This window comes from Phasianus colchicus, chromosome 3, assembly GCF_987193195.1.
Source record: "Phasianus colchicus chromosome 3, bPhaCol1.hap1.1, whole genome shotgun sequence".
NCBI classification, from domain to species: domain Eukaryota; kingdom Metazoa; phylum Chordata; class Aves; order Galliformes; family Phasianidae; genus Phasianus; species Phasianus colchicus.
Genome location: NC_143438.1, coordinates 9645954 through 9672040, shown reverse-complemented (window position 1 = coordinate 9672040; position 26087 = coordinate 9645954). Strand labels below are relative to the sequence as shown.

Sequence of the window (26087 nt, the reverse complement as noted above, 5' to 3'; positions counted from 1 at the left end):
CCTTCTATTAAACTTTGTGAGGAAGCTGAACCAAGAAGGTATCTAAATTGTCCTTAGCACCAGAGGAAGGCAGCAAAAACAGGTGATTATCTGTAGGCAACAAATTGGAAATGAGTTACCATTACACATGTGCGCTTAACACCAGGAGTAAATGCAGTCGAACGGATCTCAGTCCTATGCAAGGGGTATGGATGAGATAAACTCTCAACACCCTTGTCAGCCCTGTTTTCTGTTATTGTTATCCTGGTGAACTGTGTTGCTCTGAATGGAAAGGTGGCCTTGTAGTTAAAATGCTCTGGAAAGGCTGTGTCTTCTACAGTCTTTCTGACCTAAGGGACTGAAAGATACATACACACGTGTACATAAGTATGTTTAAGGTATACTGAAGTCTCCAAATGTACATATGTACCTATGAACTTTGGAAAAAATCTACTAGTTGACAAACTCTCATTGACAGCAAGTTTGGTGTGCTTTCGAAAAAAAAAACACCAAGATATCAGGATCTTTTTAGACATCTAATTCTGTCTCAGTAAAACAAGGATCCTCATTTCTGAATATGTTTCAGACTTATCTCTATCTGTCAGCAGTTTTCATAGGTAGCATCCATCATGGAAAAACACAAGTCTAACATCACAAATGATTCTATTACTGTTGTTTTGATGTATGAGTTCAAACCATAAACAATAGGAATTTGCTTCGTCTGAGTAATTTATGATTATGTTTTGCTATGGCAAAAGGTCAGTGGAGCAATCTGGAGAGGAGAAGGTGATGCTGTCACCACAAAACCCATCACCCTTACATGCTCCCTTGCCTATGGGATGAACGGTGTCCTTGACCCATGATCTTGATGGGCCTTGGCAGTGTGACCTCTCCTTTGCTGCAGCTCCAAGTCAGGATGAGATGAATCGCTGTCACCACCAGTTTTCCTCAGCCAGGGCCTTCTATTTATCAAAGTTCTGCAGACTGGATACAGTCTGGCTGGTTGTAGTCTCTCCTTGGGCAGATGTGTCTCTTCACATTAGAAGGTGGGGCACCAAACGTGCAGACACAGTTTATTAATGTTACCATAGAGGAGAAGACATGCTGAGGAGAGAAATCTCTTAATGGGAGGCAGCAGGCAGCAGGAAGCAGCATTGGAGTGCAGGGTCTCTGCAGAGGCACCCAGGTGGCCACTGGGGAAAAATGGACAGTATTTGTTCAGCATCAGAAGTTATCATTTCGGTCAGAGTTGTTGCCAGTCCAGGAAGTTATTATTTGTTATTCCTGAGATCTCTCACTACTCCTATTCCCTGCTCTCACAGAAGCAGTACAAGTCACTGTTTTTTCATCGCAGCAGCTGTTTCTCCCATCTTTTCTCTGCAGAATCTAAACCAGAATGCATTATGGAGTTACAATTTCCTCTTCAGACTTTCCATCCACTTCAGCCCCCTAATTCTTCCTACAGTCTGAATTCGAAATCTAACTTATTCTGACAACAAATATATTTAGTCTACCTTTGTTTCCTTTGCAGATTCAATGGGGTGTGGCATCCTTCATTTCCTGTCCTGAATTGATTGTAGTGTTGCTTTTAGTTGTCAAATCACTGTCAGCTTTTACCTCAGAGGAAGCCACATTTCTCTGCTGGGCAAAATTATTCATGGTGATATATAGTGTATATATAATATAATGAAAGCTTGTGGCAGTAACAAGGAAATAGCTTATGTCAGTAATAGAAATCATCTTTTATTTCTCCAGTAAACAACAGGCCATGTAGAGTCCACACAGTGCTCTCTTGACTGAAAGTATGACACATATTAATAAAAATTGAAACAAACTAGGAAGTAATTTCAAGATGTTATGTTCTGGCTTTAGAAAGATTTTTTTTTTCTTTTGCTGTTTAATGCTAACAAAAATGGAGCAGCCTAGCTGGGAGTTGCACCTGCTCCACTGAGGGCCTGAGCACCTGTGAGAAAAGCCAGGCTTTGTCCTCTTCCACGTGCCCAGTTAAGCAGCTACAGCAGCTAGGAACACTCAGACCCCTCTCTCCCTTCTTTCCTTAATGTTGATCAAAAGCATTTCTTTCTGCCTGTCCTGGGAAGTGGGGTTCCCTGGCCTCTCCCCAGTCCTGAGAGCCTGATGCCAATGTCTTTCGTGTACTGGGAAGACCAGGGGAGGACAGAGGAAACCATACCCAGATTCTGGAGTTACTGTTTGTATTTTTCCCCTTGTTATATCCTATTTGACAGTACACATGCAGGAGATTAACACTGGTAACCCACTTTAAGGAGCTAGGCACATAAAACCAATTTTTCATCTGGATTCCAATCTTTTAAAAGCTTTTTTAAACATCTTTTAAATGCTTTTACAAGCTTTTAAATATACATGTGCTTATGTATGTGTACTGTGGTTACTACTGTGAGCACAAGCTGGACTGCTGGCTGCACGGTCTTGTCTACATGCAGAAACATGGGAATTCCATACTTGGCTTTTTGTATGTGGGTAAATAGAACTAACTTTGTGAACAACTGACCGTGTAGTTAATAGAATTTAATGTTATACATATATGTGTTTTATATGAGATTAAATGTATTTTGGACAAATGTACCAGTGACAAGAAAAATTAATTAATTAATTAGTTTGTCATTACACCTGGTGCAAAGTTTGAACTTTGCATGCTTTCCCTAATAGATAGTATTAACATAAGAATCACTTGGAAATAAAGAGACTTTTTGCATACATGCAGGAAATCTCCAAGGTCTTCTAAAGGTAAGTGCAGATGAGAATTATGCTCATATTTCAGTGCACTGGAATTCAAAGCCACTGTGCAGACCATATGTGGGGATTAAAGTAAATCCTTTAGCCTCAGACTCAACCATGTAAAATTACTGTTTATGTTAATAACATTAAAGAAGAGGAAGTGTTCTCAATTTCAGTAGACCACATCGATGTATCTCTAAGTATGCTATCTTTAACATTCATTGCTCGCCCTTCTGATGAATAATTTGCAAACCAGCAAACTACAGCAAAAGCGTACTTTAGCACCATGGTAAATTCAGCCACATGGTTCTTCACTGACATCCCTGAATTCAGGAGGCAGAACACTGATGGCTAATGAGTTATTAATAAAATAAGCATTCAATATATTGTATTTGCTAAATGAGCAAGCATCTGTAATGCAAGGCTGGACAATTTATCCTGCAGAGTATCCGAGTTTATTGGTGCTCTGGAAAGGTCTTCACAATTCGTTTTGTTGCAGTAATCAAGACAGAAATCATCTTTCCTCCCTGTAATCAACTGTCTTTGATATAAAAGCAAGCCGTGCAAGCAGCAGACCCTGATCTCAAACAGCAGAGGCTGAAAGATGCCAGACCATTCCTTCAGCAGGGCCAGGGAATGCTGCTCAAACGAGTCTCTCTTCTCCTTGATGTGCACAGGGCCAGGTGCTGATGCTACCAGTGGGGATGCAGAGGCAGCATGTTTAGGAACCCTTATCATCTGGTAGGTTGGCAGATGGCAGTTTAGTTGCACCCGGACCCTGCTGGGGAGCATCCCAGGTGATGCAAACTTCAAGTAAATGCTGTCTTCAGGAGGTCTTTGCAGAAGCTGTAGGGAAAGGTTCTGGGCCATCTGCCATGAAAGCTTTTTCATGGCCCAATCAGCTGGTCCACCTCCAGCTGAGCTCAAAGCAGTGTAAGCAATGAGCTCATTTGGACTATTTGGCTGCTCTGTGAAATGGGATCACCTGAATTGTGATCTCTGCCTTTCCTAAAGCATTCTCTGCCCCAGTGTAAGGAATTCCCCATCCTCATATCCAGGTTTTGGCTGTAAAAGGAGACAGCCTGCCAGGCAGGAGTCAGTTTGTTTGGAGTCAGGCTTACAGTTAGGTTCAACTTATCTCATCTGCACATCACTCTCAAGGCTGAGAGTTCAGTTCCTTCTTGAATGCTCTCACCAAGACATTCTCCAGCTGCTCCAAAAACCTCCTTTTCTCCTCTTAAACAAACAGGTGCCTGATGTCCCAGGGGCTAAACCATCCCAGATACTCCCTCCCTTTCCTGTTCCTGACCCTTTGCATCTCCCTTAACCCTTTTCTCTTATATTCTGAGATAAATGTTGTAAACTTACATGATATTCCACCATCAATTTCATCTTCTCTTGTAGACCAGTGAATAGTCTAATATACTACTGCAGATAGAACAGCTGCCAGTATTATACACTGCATTAATTCTATCGCATTCATTGCATTCAGGGCCCAATCACGTTTTCTAATGTAATATGACAGCTGAAAGGATGCTCTGCAGCAGTGAAAATGTCTGATTTTTGCCTCCAAAATCCACCATGTGTGGCACATTTTCGGGAGGTACTTTTATTCCCCTTTCCCTTGACTAATTCTTCTGTTCTAAGTCTTTATTCTGTCTTATTTCTCCTCAAAGTTTAGTAGTGCTAGTAAATCCACCTCCACCCTCTGGTTCAAGGCACTGTAGAGTACAGTCTAAAGGATTCTAGAGCAGACATAAAGAGAGCAATGAGGAAATGCAAGTCATCAGTGGAGGAATAAGAGTCATGCCAGCTCACTTCTCTCAGCTTCCTCACTCACTGCTGCAAACCTGACTACCTCAGATTTGGTTGTACCACCTGCCTTTCATTGTATCTTGCCTTTCTCCGAGTTGTGTTCCTTTGTAACTTGACATTTCATGTTTTAAGAATTAAGGCCAGCGATAGAACTTTCAAGAGAAGGAGGGGTCCAAGAAACCTGCTTAATATTCAAGGATCACTTCCTCAAAGCTCAGGAATGGCAAAAATGCCAGGAAGCCTGCATGGGTAAATGAGGAGCTCCTGGCCAAACTTAAACACAAAACAGAAGCATACAGAAGGTGGAGGCAGGGGCAGGTAAGCTGGGAGGAATATAGAAACACTGTCCAATCGTGCAGGGATGAATTTAGGAAAGTTAAAGCCCAAGTGGAATTAAATTTGTTTGAAGATGTCAAAAGATACATTAAATTTGTTCAAAGATGTCAAAATTCATGCTATAGTTTAAAAAGGGAAGGCTAGGGAAAATGTAGGACCACTGCTTAATGAATCAGTGGACCTAATGACACAGGTTATGGAAAATGGTGAGGCGCTTAATGCCTTCTCCACCTGTCTTTACCAGCAAAGCTTGCCTTCACGAGTCTCAGGTCTGAGAGAGAAGTGGAAAATCTGGAGCAAGGAAAATGTACACGAGTGGAAGAGAGTCAGTTCAGGGAATACTTAAGCAAACTGGACGTGTTTAAGTCCTAAAAAGGTCCACTTACAAGTGCTGGAAGCTGGCTGATGGTATTGCAAGGTTATTCTCAATCATCTTTTAAACAAGCAGGGTGACCAAGAGAAGTTCCCAAAGACTGGAAGTAAACATACCTCCTATCTCTACGAGGACCCAGAGGACTGCAGGCCTGTCAACCTCACTTCATTTTCCAGGAAAGTAATGGAATCACTAATCCTGGAAACCATTTCCAGGCGCATGGAAGATCAGAATGGCATCGAGAGCAGTCAGCATGGCATCACTGTAGAAAAGTCATGCTTGATCAACTTGATAACTTCTATGACTGGCCTTGGCAAGTTTGCCTGCTGCGCAAAACTGGGAGGAGTGACAGCTACTGCATGGGTTCATGCTGTCATCCAGAGGGCACTGGACAAGCTGGAGAAACGGGCTAACAGGAGCCACATAAAGTTCAACAAGAAGTGCCAAGTCGTGTACCTAGGGAGGAACAGCCACTGCATGCTGGTGAGCACGTAGCCAGAAAGCAGCCTGACAGGAAAATACCTGGTGGTCATAGTGAACAACAAGTTGAACGTGAGCCAGCAACACATCCTTGCTGGTGCGGAAGGCTAATAGTATAGTTAGGAGTAACATTAGGAGGAGTGTTGCTAGCAGGCTGATAAGATGATCCTTGCCCTCTCCTCAGCACTGGTGAGACCACAGCTGGAGTGATGTGTCCAGTTCTGGGCACTCCAGTAAAACAGAGACGTGGAGCTCCTGGATGGATTGTAAAAAAGGGCCACAAAAATGATTGTGCAGTAGAATGTCCCACATTTAAAAAAGAGGAGGTGCTGTTAGGCTTGGAGAAGAAGAGTCCTTATCGTTGTGTACAAATCCCTGAGAATGCAAAGAGGATGGAGTGAAGACTCAGTGGTGCCCAGTGGCAGGACAAGAGGCAACAGTCATAAATCAAAACACAGAAGATTTTACCTGAACTTCAAGAAACTCTTTTTTACTGTGATGGAAACTGAGTTGTGGCAAAAGTTTCTAGAGCTGGTTGTGGAGTCTTCTCCCTCAAAGTTACTAATAAGCCATCTGGTCTTGATCCTAGGCAACCTGTTCTGGGTGGTCCTGCATGAGCAGGCCCTTTAACCCCAGCCATTCAGTCATTATATGATACCGTAAGGCATCAGAAAAAGCTGCACAAGTCTTTAGAGTGTTGGCAACTTCTTAGCCTTTTGAAGTGTACAGGATTGTTGGCTGATTTTCGTGTGCCTGTGGCAGTGCAGAGTGGTCAAATTCTGTCTCAGACCTTCCCAAATTCTTAGTCTCTGCCCTCTCCCCAATTCCAAGGTTACTGTGATCATGCCTCATGAAGCTATTCCAATACAATTCCCTACAATATTTTATTCTGCTTTAGGTTATTCCACAATGGCTGTGCCAACACAGACAATTTAGCCAGGTCACAAGCTCTGACAAATGTCTTACTATTACATGCAGACAGTAAAAGTCTCCAGTTCACTTCAGTTACAAGAGAGTATTGGGTTAGCTCTGAAGACTAAAGTCCTCATGCTGCGTGGAAAAAATGACCAAAACTCACTTTCTAAACAAGAACATCTCACAGACACATTGTGTTTGCATGGAAATCAACTCCAGATGCCCAACTTCTAACAAACATTTCTCTCAGCCCTGCATTTCCCCATACCCACAGTCCTTCCCTGCCATTGCAAATTTCCAGTTTCACTTCCAAAGGATTTTCAAATTCTTTGTGTATATATATATATATATATATATATTTAGCTTTTCTGACTATACAAAGAAGAATTTTGAAAAAAAAGGTAATCTGCTTCCAAACTTTCTGTTCCAGAGACAACAAACAGCAATTTATTGCTCTATCTCTGTTTGGGAAAAAGAGATTGCTGCTTTCAGAAATGTCCCAGGCAGCCTGCAGTGCTGCTCTCTGTTACTGTTAGAACAGCAAAGATCTCCAATAATACAGAATAAAGTAAAGTTCTAATATATCTAATAGGAAGTAGGATGGATAAATGTATTTGATGCACATTTTGCCAGTAACACTGTTCAAACCAGACTGACACTGTAGTAGCTGTGAGACATTTTTCCCTCTCTTTCTTAGCAGCTGGCGTTTGTTAGCTGGGCTATGCAGAGCACCACTGTTGTCAAGCAGGAGCAAAGTTGTTGTTAGCACAAGATAACCTCCAGTCATGAAATTGGGCTTAACACCCAATGAACTATAAGGTACAGATGTGAATTTAGTATGCTTGTAAAGCAAAAAGCAAGTCCACATGGCCTTGGCCCACAGAGGCTGGAAGGAGGGGCTGAGCTCAATGCCAATGCATGAGAGACTGTGCATTTTAATGATGAAGTCAAGCGAAACTAGGAAGCAGACACTGTGTCTGTTTGCACAGACCTTCTTAGGCAGTGTGTTTTAATACCAATCTACAGCCTTTTACAGCAGTAACTGCAGTCTCCAGTTTTACCAACATTTATATATCAGTACACGTTCAGAAGGGATTTTATCAGGATAAGTGTGCCAGTTCTCCCTCCCAGCTCCCTCTCCTTGCCTTCAGCTGGGGATACAGGAAACAACACAGTGACACAAAAACAGAGTACTGGATGCCTAGGACAGAATTTTATCAGTTCTGGCATCTCTAGTCATCTGAGCATGCCCTGCAGAGAAATCTAGGCCTCTCCTATGGCCTGTCAGCAGCCACGAACAAGCATACTTTGCTTAACTGACATACAAAGCACTCTAAATAATAACCCTCTTTAGCCCTTCTGCCTGGATGCGGGCTGAATAAGCTATTTGGATCAGTAAGGAGCTCAAAAAATCAATTGCTTATTTAAGACAGGAATGAGCTTCTCTCCCATGTTATATAAAGAAAAGGTAGCTGGTTGTTTCTTCTACTTCACTCCAATTAAACAGAAAAAAAAAAAAGAAGGCTGCTGCTCTCCCCTCAGCAGCTAGAATGTCAAGCAGGTTTTTACTTTGATAGAATGTCGCAGGAAGCTGGGTAATATGTGTACACACACCTGATCTTAGTTGGAAAACTGACACTGGAGAAACTTCAGTGGGCATTGAACCAATCCCTTGAAGCTTCAGGGGAAGAATGTAAAAGCTGATGTTGCACTGTGCATAAAGAGAAGAAAGACTACAGCCTATTCAGCATATCACATGCATCCCCCTGGAAGTGTTTTGGTTCCTGGGTTTGATTCTGTTTGTTTGGAAGTAAAGAGTATCTGCCTGGAAAGAGGATCTGTGTTACTTTGGAGATTATTGATTCCTGCTGCTAATTCCTTATTCAGTGTAATAAGCTTCTTTATAACATTCCATTTGTTTTACTGTGGAAATACTTATGAAGCAACAAAAAAGGATTATGACTTTGTGGTCCAAATTTAGCCTCAGGGTAATTATACACATCTCAGTAATTGCAAGAGAATAAAATGCAGATGGAACAAGACTTCTCCCGAGAAAAAAAAAAAATGTCATCATGCTTTTAGGCCACCAGATTTAAATGTAAAGGTGATGATGTAAGTCTGATTAGATAGTGTCTGATACCTTGTCAAAATCACAGCCATGCAGTTTCCTAAAGTGTGTGTTTTTAAAGGGTAGACAGGTGAACAGTGTCTCTTTTTTTTTAAACCAGCCATTCTTGGTATCTTCTGCCTCAGGTGCACTTTGTTTTCACTGATGTTTCAGGAGATGCTGCCATTTAAATACACACATATATATTTCTGGGTTTTGCCAGTGCATAGGGGCAGAAGTAGACCCTGGTAGTTAAGGTGTTAAATATATGCCATCCAGAAGAGGATGGGTTGTGTCCTTGAACACAGTGGGAATTTAGAGAATAGGAAAATCTCTGGGTAGGGTGATGAAACATGTGGTTACCTGGAAAGATAAGAACTGAATTTGCAAGCAGTGAAGCAGATACAAAAGAATCAATGTTGTAAAATACATGCAAAGATTCAGTCTAATCAGCAGGTAGCCCAGATGTAGATGTGACTGTTAAATGGACAGGAATGACCCAGACATCTGCACTGCAGCTGGCAATGCTGCTGCTGGGAAGAGCCAGCCTTGTAAGCTGCTTCAGTAAATCTGGGCTTGTAATTGCTGTCACAGTTACTGCAAGAAGAGTTTTGTCTACTGTAGTTGGCTGAATAAGGGGTTTTTCACATTTGGTACTCAGCTGGAACAAAATAAGTAACAAGTATGGGAGAGAAAACAATAAAAATAGCGCAGTGAGGAGTTAAATTTTTATTACAAATGAAAAAATACAATTTCAGGCCAGTACCAAATATTTTATCCAGTGTATTTTTAATGCTTTTTTAAACTCTTTTAAGTAGTGTCTAGTAAATTGTTTCCTCAGCTGAAACTGTTCACCAAGTTTGACCTCATCTTGTACATAGTTTCTGACCTGCTGGAATTCAATTTTTGGCAATTTTACTGTTTGTCATAAATGTTTGACCCAGGCCTAATTCTTGATCTCCAAGTGAACATTTTGCAATAATTCACTGCTCTTTATAAGCTAGCCTGCCTTTTATATAGTCTGGGAGACTGAAATGTCACTGACACAATATAGTTAATCACTCTTAAAGCTCTCAAAATTGTTCGAGGAATTTTCCACTTCAATAACAAGACAAAGTATGGATGCCATCCTATTTCCTATGCATCCTTTCTCCCAGAAACTGAATTGTTATGGCTCTGCATTACTGGTACTGCCAACTTCTGTTATGAAAGTGTTTCTTTAGAATTCATGTATGGTAGATTTTCCGAGTCACTGAGTGTTTTAGATTGTGATTCCTTTCTCAGAAAGTAAGTTGATTTTTTTTGCATTCCCATACTCAAAGTGTTTGGAGATGAATTTGATTTGTGCAGTAGTGTTTACTCGCCTTTCTTCATGCTAATGCTGTTCTATAACAAAACAACATAATACCTACTCTTCTGTTTGTTTCTATTTTTGAGTGGTCTGTAGTTGCTGCAATAACAGAAAGTTTTTTCAAGTTAACATAAAAGTGTTGGGCCCACCATCAGCAAATTGGAAAAAACTTTCCCCACAAGTTTCCTTCATTAGAATCAACGTCTTTTTGTATTTTGAATTGAATTTCATCACTAAATTCACAGATTATTTGGACTATCAAGCAGTGTTGGTTGCTTACATGCTTTAGCTCATTCTGACTTAGTGTTTTTAAGATTGCAGTTGTGCAAGTGGCTATATAAGTTAGAAGATAGGCTGCTTTTGCTTTTCTAATTAAGTTCCATACTTACAGTGCCAGAAGCGTAAGATATCTACTAATGCACAGGTTATGAAAATATAGTCATCATGTTCTGTATGTAGTCACCACATCAACATGGTTGTACACAAAGGCTCATCAGGAGGTCTTACTTTCATGCTAGCTAAATCAGATGTGTAAAAAGGATGGTTCTTCTCTTATGTGCTTCAGCTCTTAGTGCTTCCTTGGAGCCAGCAACTACTTCTCAGCATAGGCAAAATGTAAGCCTGTGACAGATGTAGATAGCAAGGAGAACTGTCAGAGGAGGAAAAGATCAGTGGATTTTAGAGGAATTTTAAGAAATAAGGCTGTGTTCCCATACTCATCTCAGCTTCCCTCCACAGTTCTCTTTACTGAACCCACAGATCTTCCTGCCTAAAAAATTGCTTCCTATCCCCATCTCTAGGCTACTGCACATTGTACAAGAATAGCTGCTTTATTCCTGTATCAGGCCTTGTTTGAATGAGCTTCCCTGAGCATCAGTACCTGTAAAGGTGGAAGTGGACTTTGTTACTTAAGTTTTCCTTGGAGATGAGTGTACTTTCAGGGGTAACTTTTTTGGGAATAAGTAGTCAAGGACTGGAAACAAGAGGGAGACTCTACATTTATTCAATCTAAGTTTCTAAAAACACCAACCAGCTTGTTTGGTTGACAGAGTGAAGGGATCTGGGGCTCTGTCAGGTCTGTTGTTAGGCTGAATGGTCCTTAAGATAGTTCTAGGTCTTCAACTACAGAAGATGGAGGACACCTTTACAAATGTATTAATGGGATCTGGTCTTCTACAGATTTTCCAAGTACAAAGGCTACAGCTCAAAACTGAGAACGTGAGCACCAGGAGGTAGTAGGAGAAGCCTCCAAACATTGATCTTTGGAGAAAAAGAATATTAAATTTGATGTCTTACGAGGAGTAAGGAAAATAATGTTTCTAAGATTTAGCCTCCAAATTTTTCCTTTAAAAAATGCATCTTTAGAGACTTATGTTTGTTCACAAATATAAAACCACGTAACTATAGAGAGAAAAGATTCTAAAAGTAAGTAGCCACAATAATGCCTTAGATAGCAAGCACATCCATTCAAATCAGACGGCAGCGCCGTTTTATTCATTCAAGTCATTAATGGATTGACCTTGAACTGTGAATTATACTTCATGAAATCAGCTATCAGTTGAGCATTACTACTTTTTTAGAAGCAGATGTCTTTTCTCAAAGCTTCACAGGAGACCAGTCACTACCACTTTTGAACGTTTTTTTTTTCTAAAGAAAAAAATGCCTTCTGCATTTTTAGTACTCAAAAATATCCAATTTTTATTGTTCCAAAAATACATTCTTGAATTAGATACGTAGTAAGTCCTCTCTTCTAAAAAAAAAAAATTGTTCTTTGTTTCCTACTACAGTTGTTGGACATTTTGCTGTTGCAGTTAGGGATAAGAGATTTGAGAGCTAATGCTACAAAGCTCACACGGTACAACTGTTTTAATTCCACCATGCCCTTTTTCGAAATTAAACTTTTATGGTGGTATTTTATGTGAACAGCTAGCATTTGGCTAAAAGGTCTGATGATAATGAAACAGTATGAGAATGAAACAGAGGAAGCTCCATTTCAGAGCTCAAATTGTGCGACGATCTTGTGTGCTCTTGCAGTGTTCAAGATATCAGTAAGCATTTTGCAGCTAGTATTACTGAAAAAGGAGCTGAAGTCTGAATTTTTGGAAATGCATGGCTTTATCTTGAGAAAACAATAAGAAAATGATAATTCCTTGGTGAAAAGCAGGTCTGTGCATTGTGATACCACGGTCCCTTTTGTAAAGGAAGATTCTGATCTTACAAAAGATGGCTGACTTGGATGTGTCATTAGGTGTATAACTCTGCTTCTGGTCATAGCTCTAGGACTGTCTAGTCATTCCTTTAATTTCATAACATGCAGAGTTCACAGACCAAGATGGTCCTGCTTTATTTAGGTATTTTATGGAAATGTGTTCTGTATATGATAGACAAGATTTTAGCTTAATGTAGGCCCAGTGAATTGTTGAAATCTACATTTTGAACATGATTCTCTTTCCCCAGGAGACCTAATCTGATCTAATGTGGACAGCCTATTGTTTTCTGAGGTGCTTGTAACTTCCCAAGAGTAAATCAAAACCCAAAGAAATCAATTCCTCAATCAGCTTAAACAGAAAAGAATACATTGAGCAATGGGTCCAGAATAATTCACAAGGGCTAAGGAATGAAAAAAAGTTTTAGACAAAGTGCCCATTTGGTTTTATTTTCCACTATTCAGATGCTGGAGTAAGCAGAAAAAGTACTGATAAGTTTTCCTTAAAGTCTTCATGGCAATCTAGACTAGGTAGAGATTTAAAGTTTATACTGATTGTGTTTCTTAACACAAAACGAAGTCTGGAATAAGCATGATGTGAGGAGCAGAAGGAGGCTGCTTAAAGCCTAAATTAAAATCTGAAACATTTTTTGTTGAAAATGTTATTTTCTTGCAGAGCCCTTCTAGATGCATGTCTGCAGACATGCTATAGGAGCTGTCATTCTGTTGTTTCATGTGCTGGACCACATTTCCTGCAGTGCACTCAGAAGAGGTGCTAAGCCCAAGCGCTACATCTCTCTTTCAGGGCATGGGACTGCTCTATCTATCCTACATCAGGTGATGCAGCCCAGGGAACAAACTGAGATGCAAAGGCAGCATCAGGAAGATCTCCAACATAGATCTCCAACTGATATTTTGCAGTTGTTATTATTATTTTTTTTTTTTGCTGTAAGCAAGCACATCCTACCAAAATTTCCTAAATAGTTCTCATTGAGACTCTCTCAGTGGTGCTTCTTCTAGGGGTGACCAGAAGACTCTGCCCCCTGTGGACTGCTCTTACCACAGGCCTCTTTTTAGCTGCAGGAACACTACAGTCTCCGAGAGGCTGAATGCTTAGAATCAACAGGGAAGTGAGGAGTAGTCATTACATGGTAACTGAGTCGTGGCAAACGCTCCTTATGGTTTTATTGCCTTAATTTCCCAAGAAAAACAGTTATAAAGAGTGTTACCATGACTGATACCAAGAGATTTGTCACAAGAGGAGGAGAGCTTAAAGGAGGAGATAATGTATCCTACAAATTAGCCAACATCTTAATGGAGTCTAGTACAGAAATCGTAATGGTGTAGAAGTCTTACATTTTCCTCTTTGGATAGGGATTTTCTATTTAATATCCCTTCAGCTTATTCACTGATTGATAAAACTGTGTTAATCCCATTTTATAAATCCTGTTAGGAGATAGTTTTTGTAGTCTCTTAAGTCTGGCTGACAGTATCTGGGTTGACAGTTCAGAGAAGGTGAGCTGCTGAGCTTACAGATATTTTTTGCTCATTGTGCAGTGGCATAAGGAAAGGAGGTCATTTTTTTTCTTGCCCTTTGCTAACAGTTAACTGTCACAAGCAAATAAAAGCTTTTCTTCTCATCCATTTTCATCTTCCAATTTTCTGCATTTGTCATGGGAGTACAAAGAGCCCCTGGTAAGTTATCCTTCATCAATATTGCTTTGCTATCAGCACTATTATTGAGAAAGGCATGCTAAATTAAGCAATAGTAAGACTCTTTACTGCCATTGAATTTTCTTCATGTTGAATTATATAGCTGATTTAAATCAGCGCAGCTCTGCTGGCTTCAGTTGTGCTCATTTATGCCAACTAAAGAGCTATGCGACAAGTCGTTCTTTGTAGCAGCTTCCTTCTCATGTGCCCAGCTCCTCTGTTAGAGCAATCTCTAGGGTGGTATGAACCCAGATGCACTTAAGTAAAAAGATTTGCTTCTAGAGAATTAATTTAAGAGTTACTCCAGTAGATATAACCCCCTGCACTCAGAAGTTACTTTACGTCGTGGTGATTTATACCACAGGAACAGACTGTGAGCACGGATGAGCTCTAGAATATGTTGGTGGTGTTGTGGGCACCTCACTACACTTCTGCATGCCCTGTTGTGACCACCTGTGACCTGTTTGCTGCTCAAGGGTCACGCCTGCCACATGTCACCATTCAAGCACTGAAGAGCTGCTGGATTCTGCCTCCTGTATCTGCAAACTCTTGGTGTTAACAAACCTGGCAAGTAAATGAGGTGTCATTTTCCAGCAAGCCATGTTCTGGATCCGGTTCTTATACTTACAGATGAGCCCGTTGTAAGAGCTTACAATCTCTTCTTGCCCGCTGAGAAGAGATAAAGAGGAATTCTACACATCTAAAAACCACCAATCCAGCACCATACATGAATGACTTTAACCAAGTCTTTCTCTGAGCTTATGCACAGCACTGCAAGAGACTGTGGAGATAAAACCCGTGACTCTTAGTCAGGGGACAGCCTAGGCAGTCAGGAGTGCCTTGCTTCAGAAGTGTTACCTATCTGCAGATAGGTGGCCATTGTCCTGAGAGCCCTTGGGCATGACTACACTGCAGAGCAGGCTAAGCATCACTGTGCGGACTCTTAACTTAAGTTTTTGGTGTTGCCTGGAGAGGTGTGCAGCCAGTATTTCTTTTTATTGCACATTGTCGCATTAAGCAGGAACTTCCCATTCTGAGTCTTGAGTTGGCTGTGCAGGCTCCAAACAGTAGCATCCATCACTGAAAATGCTGTCTGTCCCCCTTCTTACTCCCTGAAGAGACTGCATCCCCATCAGCCAATACTTTAAATTGAGGGCAGTATACTTTGCAAGTGATTGTTCCTCCTGCCCCCAAACTCTTGGTCATCCACCATGACGTGCTCAGCCCTGATCAGAACAAGTTCAACAAAGCAGAAAGAAAAAAATGGAAATGAAATAAAAACACCATGTGAAGTTTTTACTAAGAAATGAGCACTGTATAGTGCTAGCACAAGGACTGCAGTGTGTTTTGATCCTGTAGGGAATTAATTCAGAAAATTAGTTTGCCGTCACTTATTTTTATAAATCTGAGCAAACTTATTTTTCACTGACAACCTCATCTGAATATTATATTTTCAATGAAATCTTAACAAGGCTTTCTTTATGTCAACAGAAATCTCAGGAAGGTTTGATTTTTTTTTATTATTATTTTAATAGGGAAATCTTTATCAGTTTATTCATAAAACCACTATTAGCAATACCACAAAAACGTGTGAAGTGTAAAACAGACAACACATTGCAGAGCACAGGTTACAAGAAGCATGCCTCCCTGTCGTCTTGAATGCCTGATTTTTATTGCAAAATAAAAAGGATGGCATGTTCACACATGGTTAAGCATGTTTACATGAAGGTCTTTAAATAGAGAAAAGAATGTTGAAAGGCTGGTGCTTTCTAAGGCCTGTCTTTTCCTTGGTCAGATATTTACACTCCTGCAGCTCACAAAACAGAGTTCCCATTCCAATCAGTAACTTGCATCCCACTTGATTCTGATAGTTTTCATAAGCAGTTCCTGCATTTGCTATTGCAGGAGGTCTGCCGCCACATCATTTCTCACCTCCTTTTTCTCCTGTTTGTTCTGATTGTGCTGCTAATTAGACACTTGTTTCTTGACCTCTGGCTTCTTGACAGCCTCATGCAGCCCCTGTGATGTTAAATGAAAGAAGGCACAGCAGCAATCCAGCAATCAAACCTCTGAAATCAGCCTCTGCGATCTAGGTGGGCTTCGTTAATATTTTTGTTGTGCCGCAACACAGGAAGGAAAGACAAAGAGTGGAGTTATCACATCTACTGTTTGCTAAGATCACAACAATGCACTGGAGACGGTACACGGAAATTAGGTGTGGAAAAAAAAACCTATCTTTGCAGCCACAATAACAAAGCAAGAGCTGCTAACATTTATTTATTTATAGGATAGTACCTAGAACTGAGATGTTCAAAAATGTTAACAGCTGCCCAAACTATGGCAAACCCAAAAGTTAAGAGGGAAAAAAATAAAAACTAAAAGATGGCTTTTCTGAGGAGTTAGTGGAGTTTGTAGAGTTCAAAGATAGTTTGGGGATGGAAGTCACTGTGGAAGCAAAAGAAATGAAATGAAAAGAGCAGGAGAACAAGAAAAATAATTGCGATAGCCTGGATGAGAAGGACTGGGGAAGGGGTTGTTTCACTGTTTTGATCATCAGAGAAACAAACAATGAGGGAGCAGGCCCAGTCAACCCAAAATAAGGAATGTAGCAGCAGTCCATGAAAATCAAGATTAGACACCAGTCCTAGAGGTCAGGTACTTTCAGAGCTGTTCATTGCCAGCTCCGAAGGTTATTTTATTCCTACGGCTTAAGTTTTGCTATTAACAAGTTCTTGCATATCTAAGAGTCCAGAAACTACCCACAACCTATATATACAAACAGCTCTAGATATCTACACTGTGTCTACCAAAATGGCTTTCTCTGCCATGTGACTTCATCCCTTTAGAACAGTGGTCATCCTTGAGGCAGGAGAGCATTACAGCCTGAAAAAGGTATTTTATGGGATCCATAAAATACTTTGATTCTTGATGGGGAACACAGGTGTTTCTGGCTGGTTTTCACTGGACCCCTACCGGGCATCTTAGGGAAGAATTGCATAGTGTGTAGGTCTCTGAGCTGCAGAGGAGACTGGGGATACATGTGTAGGGCACACTTGGAGGAAATCCCTCACTTCAGTGTGGAAGCAGTGACACAGTGAAGTAAAAACTTTGTTTAAATTCATCTACTTTATGGCAGATACTGAGAAGTAAATACATGGAAGACTTGCTCTTTTATGTAAATCATTCGTGTAGATAGACAAAACCTCTGCCTTTTGTTTGAAATGGTCCAATGTGAACCATTCTTGACAAAACTGTTAGCTGAGTCTTTTAATCATCATTTTCTTCTGGAAGAGGAGGAGTTTTTTGGAAGCCTTCTTTTCAGATTGACGTCTTCTTACATTTAGTGTGTTGTTTCTACAGAAGCGCTGCACACTGGGTGGATGGAGTCTGTCCTGAACATTCATCTGATGCTTCCTCTTGAGAAACATCACAGTGTGGTGGATTAAAAGCTTTATATAACTCAGTTTCTGCAGAAACTCTTAGTGGACCTAAACTTGGCAACTTATTCTCTTTGAATCTCAACTGCTGATAGAAATATAGTGGCTTTAATTTTTTCTTAATACTGAGGTGAAGTATTCCATGAGCAACAGCTACTGTATCTTAAAGATGGTAATAGCAAGCATTCAAACAGTACTTTCATCTTCAATGTACTTTGTAGGTGTTCTTTACTTCTGAATTATGTCAAGTTTCTGTCCCTATCGATGCTTTTTCAAGTGAGGTATATGATTGATGTGCCATGGCAAAGAGGCAAAGCCAGTCACTTCCAATTCTGCACTGAATGACCATGCCTGAGGGATGAGAAGGTGGTGTCCTGTCACTGGCAGCACTGACAGAACTCCCATTGAGCCTGGTGAGAGCAGGAGCAGGCCCAACAGTGTTGACTTCTGATGTCATCGCAGCGGTTGTCTTTGTTTTCCCCAAGATCCCTTTGTGCTTTTCTGCTTTGCTTTGTATTCTGAATATTCAGATTGTTTCTGCTCTCAGGGCCCCTGTTTGGAATTAGATTGCATTTGTTGTGGATCTGTCCTACAGGTTGACGTGCCGATGATCTTCACTGTAAGGTTTCATACAAGCCACCAGAGGAGGAGGGGAGTGGAGCTGTGGAGGAGGAGTGCCACTATTGTTCGGCCCTCAGCACTGCCAAACTGTCCCTTGTTTTTTTCTGCAGGCTGCCTGCGTGTTCAGATGCTGTTTGGACAAGCCTGGAGGCTCACAAGAGGGCAGGGAGAGGGTTAGCAGGGTCTCAGCTAGAAATGCTTGTGCGAGGCAGGAAGCAGGCATGGGAGGAAGGAAATTAAGTGAAGACATCTGTGTAGCTTAAACTCCCAGCAGCTCTGCCTGGGGTAGGGGTGGGAGTGCTGTGCCTAAGATGACATAACGTAGTTCGTCTTTCATGGGCTGAACACAGAGGAAACTGCGAAAGTGAAGCATGGTCTGTGTCACGCATGGGCCAGGCATACCAAGTGCATAATGGAGCAGTGTTGGCACTTTCTGCTCTGCCTTTCACACCTCAAAATAACTCTCAAAGACAGTGAGCTGAGGAGGATGTGATATGGTCCAGAAACTGATCTTGGACTTTTTTCGCAGACGACTGAGCCAGAGGCCGACAGCTGAAGAATTGGAGCAGAGGAACATTCTGAAACGTAAGTCCTGATACTGCTGACATTTAATCTGAAGCTGGCTAGTTTGTATTAGTTTAGATGTATATGGTGTGGGTTCTTTTTATAAAACATCAGCTATTCCATACGTGCATCACGATTAAAAACAAAATGCATCATAAATGCAAGTAAGTGTGCAAGTCTGCAGCAACATTCAGAGCTGCAGAAATAATTCATTAAAATCCTAGTCAGTAAATTCACATGAATGAATAGCCCTTGGGAAAGAAAAAAACAACAACACTGAGTCTTTTTTGCAAGTCCTGTTCCCAACAGAGGATCATTCTGAAAAGCCTTTCTGTGCTGCTCTCACACGGATACGAGCATCCCATTATAAGCTGGTAAAGCCATTAGAGCATGGCTTGATGAGTTTTGCTAAAAACCTTCACAGCAATCTAGACTTAGGTGGAGCCTTTATTTAATTCAAAAAAGAATCCTGTGTTACTTGGGATAATTCCAGTGAAATGTTCCCCTGAAACTCTTCCTTTAAATCAGCCAAAAACTTACGATAGATCCTCAGATCATTAAAGTATATTTTAAAGGGACAGACTATCATTTGGAGAGCCTGTGTTAAGTTACAGTACTAGATCTGTTGTCACCAGTTCCAAGAGAAGCAGGACTGAGTCTTGCACAAACCTTGTAATCTTGTGAATGAATAGGGAAAAAAAAATGTGTTTCATTACTCACACTGAAGTGTTTGATTTTTAACAGGAACGCAAAGCTGTTCATCTCATTATTGCTGTAACTTTGGAAATAGAGAACTGAATAAACAACTTCTTCCTTTTTTAAGTTAGTAAATCCTTCATTCCAGGGAAATTTTAAACATGAACACTGACAAGAGTATTCCTAAATGGTACCTTAAAAGAGCATCGTAGGTTGGTCCATTGTATATCTTCTATTGTTCAAACAACAAACTTGCACAGAATCATAGAAGTGTGGTAGCAAAAGACAGATTCTCTGGAAATTAGCAGAAACGATTGATTAAATTCTTCAGAATCAAACTCCTAATATGTTATTCATCTGTTCGTGTTGTCATGCATGGCAGACAAGGGAAGACAGAGACATCGCTATCAGTGCAAAGAGGAGCAAAGAATAGACAGCAAAGAGAATGCAGGAAGCCCAAGGCTGCCAGGAAAGCCATTTCTTTGTGTTAGCCTGTGATAGCCATGCTCCTACTATTCATCCCTAGCTCCTGTGCCAGCAGCTGGGGGAGTTGAGTCTTCAAGGGGGCAGAAACTGAGGAACTGGTGGCACATCCCTCTGTGACTGCCTTGGGGCAGAGGCTATCAGGACAGCTGGAGGAGGGGGAACCTGCAACATGACCAACAATGAGCTCAGGCTAATGGGGACAGAGGCCAATTCTCTCAGCAGCTTGTGTTGTCATCCTGGCTCTGGCTACCAGTATGAAGCAGCGCGTGCCATGCAGGACCTGGCACTGGTATGTGACCAGTAAACACCGCCCTGGCACTGGTGCAGGTGGCTGCCAGGGGCTGTGGGAAGATGGGGGGGGTCTCAGGCAGCAGCTCTGGATGAAGTGTTAGAAGCAGAGAAGTGACATGACCAAAGCTGGGGTCCTATCAGAGATTTCCTAATCTCTCCCACGCAGAGACTTGAGTTGTTTTGTTTTGCAGGGGAATTATCCTATGAGCCTCATCAGTTTCCTTCTGAATTTAGTAAAGGCTCCTAAATGACACAAATGTGCCTGAAAATATTGCTGTGAATCCAGAACTATACTTTATTTCTTAAACTGAATTTTTTATCTTGATTCCTAAGCACACATCTGCCCAAAACCATGTCTGTCCTGTTAGACAAACAACATCATAGTCACAGGAAAAGCTAAAGTGGTATTCCCAAGGCATCATAATTTTTGGTGAAGCACAACAGTACAAGGAACAAACATTTAAAAATAGTTACACAACTTAAAAAATACATAAAATAATATTCCACTCTTAAACAAGTAAATATAGCATCAGTTCAGTACAGAATTACTTTATGTCCTTTCCCTAGATTTCTGAGAATTTTGATAGATACAGTGAAGCCAATGGAGAAAGAGATACAGGATGCAATAATTAAGACTTCAAACTCTCTGTGTAAACAGCTCAAGTTGTTTGCAAAAGCCCAGTTCACAGCACACACCAAAAAGAAATCCCAGCATTCTCCCAGGTGAAGTAAATAGGATTTCCTCTGCAGTTAAAGCTGACATTTCCTTGATGCAGTTGTTCCTGTGATGTGTAACTGCATTATTGCCAGTTGTGATGGGAAGAAATGAGGCAAAATGCAGATGTGCATCCATTCCCTATAAGTGAAGTGATCCCTTCCTAGCTCCATGCTGCAGGGATACTTACAAAAGTACTGTCTTTGTTAAATTACAAGAATCCATTACTTGCTTGTAGCAGCAGTCAGATTACAGCAGGCACAGCAAAGAAACTGAGAACAGGGGGGCATGTGCTTGACCAGTCCTTCACTGACATGTACCCAATGCAGTGACTCTTAATGAAATCAAAGGCACACAGTGCGGAGAAGTACAGACCTGTAGGGTTAGTGTGAAGACTAAACTACTCTTTTTGCAATTAGCACTTGCAGGCCATGTAAGTTTACAAGGAAGGATGCCTAGATGCCCCAGTACAACTTCTGTGATGGATACAAATACTTCACTCATCAGTCCTGCACATCAGACTTGCATGAATTCCTCACAAAAACTTGGGTAGATGGGGTCTGATGGCCTCAGAATGCCTGGAGACATTTCACACTAGCACAGAAATTAGGCCTGAAAACTCTGACCCACTAAACCCTAAAGAAACAGAGCAGCTCCTGAATACATAAAATAAAGCAACAGTTCTGTAGATCAGCACTGTTTAATTGACATTAAAGAAATAGTACTTTCTGTTTTCAGAGGAGAATGTATTCCTAATTCCCAGCTTGTACCTGACCAAGGTTTTCAGCCTGCCTGACTGTCTCTGAAGGTTGGTAAATGGGCTGAGAAATGAGGAGAAAAGAAAGGCATTGTATGCGGAGTACAAAAGTGAACCACTTTGACTCAGTTTATACATAACTCCTCATATACTTTCAGTTCTGCCCAGGCACCATGTGGACTCCATTTAGCGTTCTCTCTGGCTTAATCTTAAAGGATTTATTAGTGGCTGTGCTTCTGTGAGTGGCTGTTTGCAGTCCTGGCTTCTCCAAATTTGAGACACAGTGGGAAGAATAAAATTTGAGACACAATGGGAAGAGCAGTTGCTAAATCAGAATCCAGCCCAGCAGGGAAAGAAACCATTGAAAGATAAAAGTGTATGTAACAATATAGGTATTCTAGTTAGCATTTAAAAACCTATTTGTAAGCCCATGGTGTCTTCTAATCTTTTGGCTCCAATATCAGCTTCCTTCCTCCAGACGATGCAAGCAGTATTTTGGGGAAAATGGCATTTAAAGGTAATGGGCGTGTTGTAAACCATCATACAACCCATTGGTGGGCTCTTTGTCCACTTTGGTGGAGAATTCCCAGTCCTGATGAAGTCAGTGAGCAATCACCTTGGAGTGGCTCTCTGTTGTCCTGAGCAGCAAAAAACTGGTGCCCAGCCCAGCCCTTCTTCTTGCTTCTTGTGTGACTTTGCCCACACAGTCTCTTGAACCTTATATTCTATTTTGTTACTATCACTCTGCCAGAGGTACCTGCTCCCCTTGGATTTATTTTAGACTGAATTTAAGTGATTTAGTTCAAGCCTCCTACCCCAACATGGCCTTGGATGTCTGTATCTTCCCTGCAGAGTTATTGTTATTGGTGCCTGAGTTAGTTCTGTCTGAGTGAAAACCAAATCACACAAGGGGCACAGGGTACTTGTAGCTGAGTTGCATTTGCTTTCCTTTGGGCTTGATTTTAGTAAGATGCAATTCATATATCAACGAAGCAGTTAAAACAGATCCTAACTGAACGAGTAGTGGAGTACACAGAAACCTGTGATTTTATTGACTTTCAGAAAAGTTCATTGCCAAGACATGCATGAGAACCTGTAACTAAATTGAAAAAAAAAAGGTAATGTAGTCAAATCTTACTGCCCTCTCGAGTGGTAATGGTTTAGGCTTACGCTGGTGAGAACTTGTAGCATGTGATTTTTTGGCTTAATGTTGAAAGTGGATTTCCTAGGATGTGTTTTTTCACTCCAGTACAATGCTGTGAAGGCTCATGAAGGAGGGAAGGAGATTCTCTCTTCACTCTGCTCAGGTCATGTGAAGTTGCAGATATTGCCTAACATCCCTACTCTGAGTTTTCTAACCATTTCCATTCCATACAGGGAAAAAAAATTATATGCATGTTTCCTTTTCAGCTGTTGACCTCTCAGAATCAAACCATATCATAGCTGAACCCCCCACAGCAGTGAGATAATGGCTCATTGCCTGGCCCTTTGACAGAGTGGCACACATGAAGAGTACCAGCACAGGGAAAGATGTGCAGATATTTATGAAGTGTGTGAAGAAGCAAAGAAGCTATGGGTCAGGCAGGCTCACCAGTCCCATGCTGTGTATCAGAGAGGTTCTGAAACATTAATATACTGATGGACAGGCTTATTTGTTGCATGCTTTGCATATTTGATGTCTGCAGCTTGAGATTCCTTTATATCTCTTACAGCCCGGAACGAGCAAGAGGAGCAGGAAGAAAAACGAGAGATAAAGAGAAGATTAACACGTAAGGTGAGGAGCAGCTTTGATCCTATTAAGGCATTACCGTAACTTTCTTCCTACTGCACAACTGTTTGCATTTTCTCTTTTCCACAGCGCTATTTTCAAAACCAGGGTATGAAACCAGTCTTGAAAGAAGTCTTTAAAAAAAGACATCACCTCTGCTACAGAGTTTAAGTCCATGGACAGGGAAGGGAAGTTCTGTGCAGGCTATTAACAGTAACATCTTGAAGTTGGCCAAAGTAAGGTCTAGACTTTGTAACAGAACCAGCTTTGGACTATGCAGGATGCACAGCCTAGCATTAGTCTAACTCTGCTCTGTGTAAATGGAATAGCTTAAAAAGCTATTACAAGGAGAGAGCAAAGTTAAAACAATGTTGATTGCATTTGAAAGTTCCAACTGAAAAAGCAGTAAACTAGGAAATAAACTTTTTCTGGAAGGGGAGATTGCCACTTGAGGCATTCCAACTAAATAGAGACAAGCACTTGGAAAATGGTGTATAGTGCAGAAAACAATCGTACAATCTTGTATCAGCAGGGAAGGACGAAGTAAACAGGATAGTTTGGTTTTGGTTTTTCTCCCATTTGAAAGTCATTTGCTCTTAAAACTGAAGAACAGTAATTTCAGATACACACGTTCAGATTCTCGGCTGGTGTAAATGTCTACAGATGTCCCAATATACATAGCCAACAGTCTGTCCTGTTATTGCAGGTAAACTTTATTTCACCACTCGCTTCTATTTCCCACCTACAGAGCAGGAGAAAGTCCTCTAAAAACTCACAAGCTAATGGAGCAGCACCATTCCTCTATACGTTTTTAGGTGGCTTAGTCTTTTTGGCATATGTGACTGCAAGCTTTTATGGTGCAAATAATGACAGGAAAAGGACACTGAATATATATGCAAAGCTTACATTCAGAGAGCTGGATTGTTTTCTTTCATGCTTAAAAATCTCAGACTTTATTCTCAACTCAATTAAATCAGCAGAGTTCTCTGACACCAACTGGGTGATACTGCCTTTGTCTGCAGGAACAAAGAATGTGGCCCAGAGAGCTATAATACTATTTTAAAGATGCTAATTCCTTCCAATAATGGTAGGGATGCTCTTATCCCCTTCTAGCACTGTCTGAAGGAATAGAACCTAACTGTAGTGCAGAGATTTTGTAGGATTTAAGCTCAGTGCAAAGGGTAGAAGTGCTGCTTTACCAGATTGTCGATTTCTATAGGCATTGAAGAGTAAACATGTACAGGAATCCAGTATGAAGCTTTATGCCATCTGATGAACAACTGTAGTAGATAAAAAACAAAGCTTCCCATAGCTAATCTGCTGCCTTACAAGTGGGGGCTTGCTAAAGCATCCCGCACTATCACCATACAGTTCCCATCCTCTGCTCTTTTGTAGGAAAAGTACATAGCAAATGAATTGTCTATTAGAGATAGAGGCCACAGCTAAATCCTGAACTAAAACATCCAGGCTACAGCATGACTGCTCCCTGAAATCTCAGTAGATTTCTGTAAGGTTTTTTTTCCTTTGTCTTGTTTGCACTTTTAAGTAGGAACGAGCCAGTTCAGTTCCTTGGCAGGTCAGTGTTCGTACCAACATTCCAGGCTATACTGCTTTTAGCCTTTTTTTTTTTGGGGGGGGGGGACCTTTTACCAAATATTTTCTTTTGCCCCAGCACGTTTGTAAGGCTGGTAGCAACATAACATATATTGTTTGATTTTGCTTACTTGTTAAACTGTTGTAAATTGTTCCAGGACTAGATGATCTTAGCAGTCTTTTCCAAACTTAGTGATTCAATGATTCTAACCACAGGCTCGGTCTAACAAGGAATCTCATTCTCACCTGCCAAATGTACCATCACAGAGGCTCAGTAATGTCTAGAGGAAAGAAGTGAATAAAGTGTGCTAATGGCTAGATGACAACTAGAAATGCCAAGTGCCTAGTGAATCCTGCAGAAATTGTTATTCCCCAGCTCTGTCTTTCATGAACATGTCCCAGATGTGTCGTGTTTGCAGCAGAGTGGCAGGCTCCTTCTGTCGATTTGTACTGAAGTCTTATTACCAAAGGATTTTAAACCTCAGATCAAGCAGAAATTTAATTGAGCACGTCAAGAGTGTTGCCCAGCAGACCTCTCTATTTGCACTGAGTTCTCATGCAGACATGCCCACAGGGTGAATTCAACATAAGGAGAGTATGCCATGTTGCCTTCTTGTATCCATGTCTGGTTGTAATCAGAAGGGGTTCTGCAGAAGCCGCTGAAAAGACTTTTGACTTTGCACTGTAGAAATTGTTACTGTTCTGATTTTCCGATGGCGTGATTCCAGCTCCAAGGGTACAGCCCATTTCCTCATCCATTAGAAAGCTGTTCCTAAAATTCCTTCAGCAATCACACTTTGCTACAGTATAATGATGATGAGTTGTAACATGACATGCTGTAATAACTGAAATTACCTTACTAGGTCTAGATGTCTTATTAAAGGCAGTAATAAATATCTGCTTGAATTCATCACATGGACAGGCAATTTCTAAAAAAACTCTAAGAAGTTGGGTAGCCTATAGCAAGCTGCACTTTTAAGCACTTTTCATGCTCTCAGACTCATCTAACTCCAAATTAACTAACTGGGGATAGGAAATAGCTGTCATTCAGAGAATAAAAAGTAGGCAGGTAGTGCTTGAAGCGGTTTCTCAGGAACTTTTTTCCCTCCTGCCAGATGAGGGTGAGA

The 26087-nt window shown here is 41.0% G+C and overlaps 1 protein-coding gene across 8 annotated transcripts in view; it reads left to right on the top strand.

Annotated features, from left to right (window-relative positions):
- The window catches only part of PHACTR1 (phosphatase and actin regulator 1), a 296676-nt gene that overhangs the window by 255567 nt on the left and 15022 nt on the right, over window positions 1-26087 (top strand). For all 8 annotated transcript variants that reach the window (XM_090136928.1, XM_090136931.1, XM_090136930.1 and 5 more), the window contains 2 exons: window positions 18620-18675; window positions 23312-23373. In XM_090136928.1, coding sequence (XP_089993054.1) covers window positions 18620-18675; window positions 23312-23373 — 118 coding nt within the window. The remainder of the gene's footprint in view (window positions 1-18619; window positions 18676-23311; window positions 23374-26087) is intronic.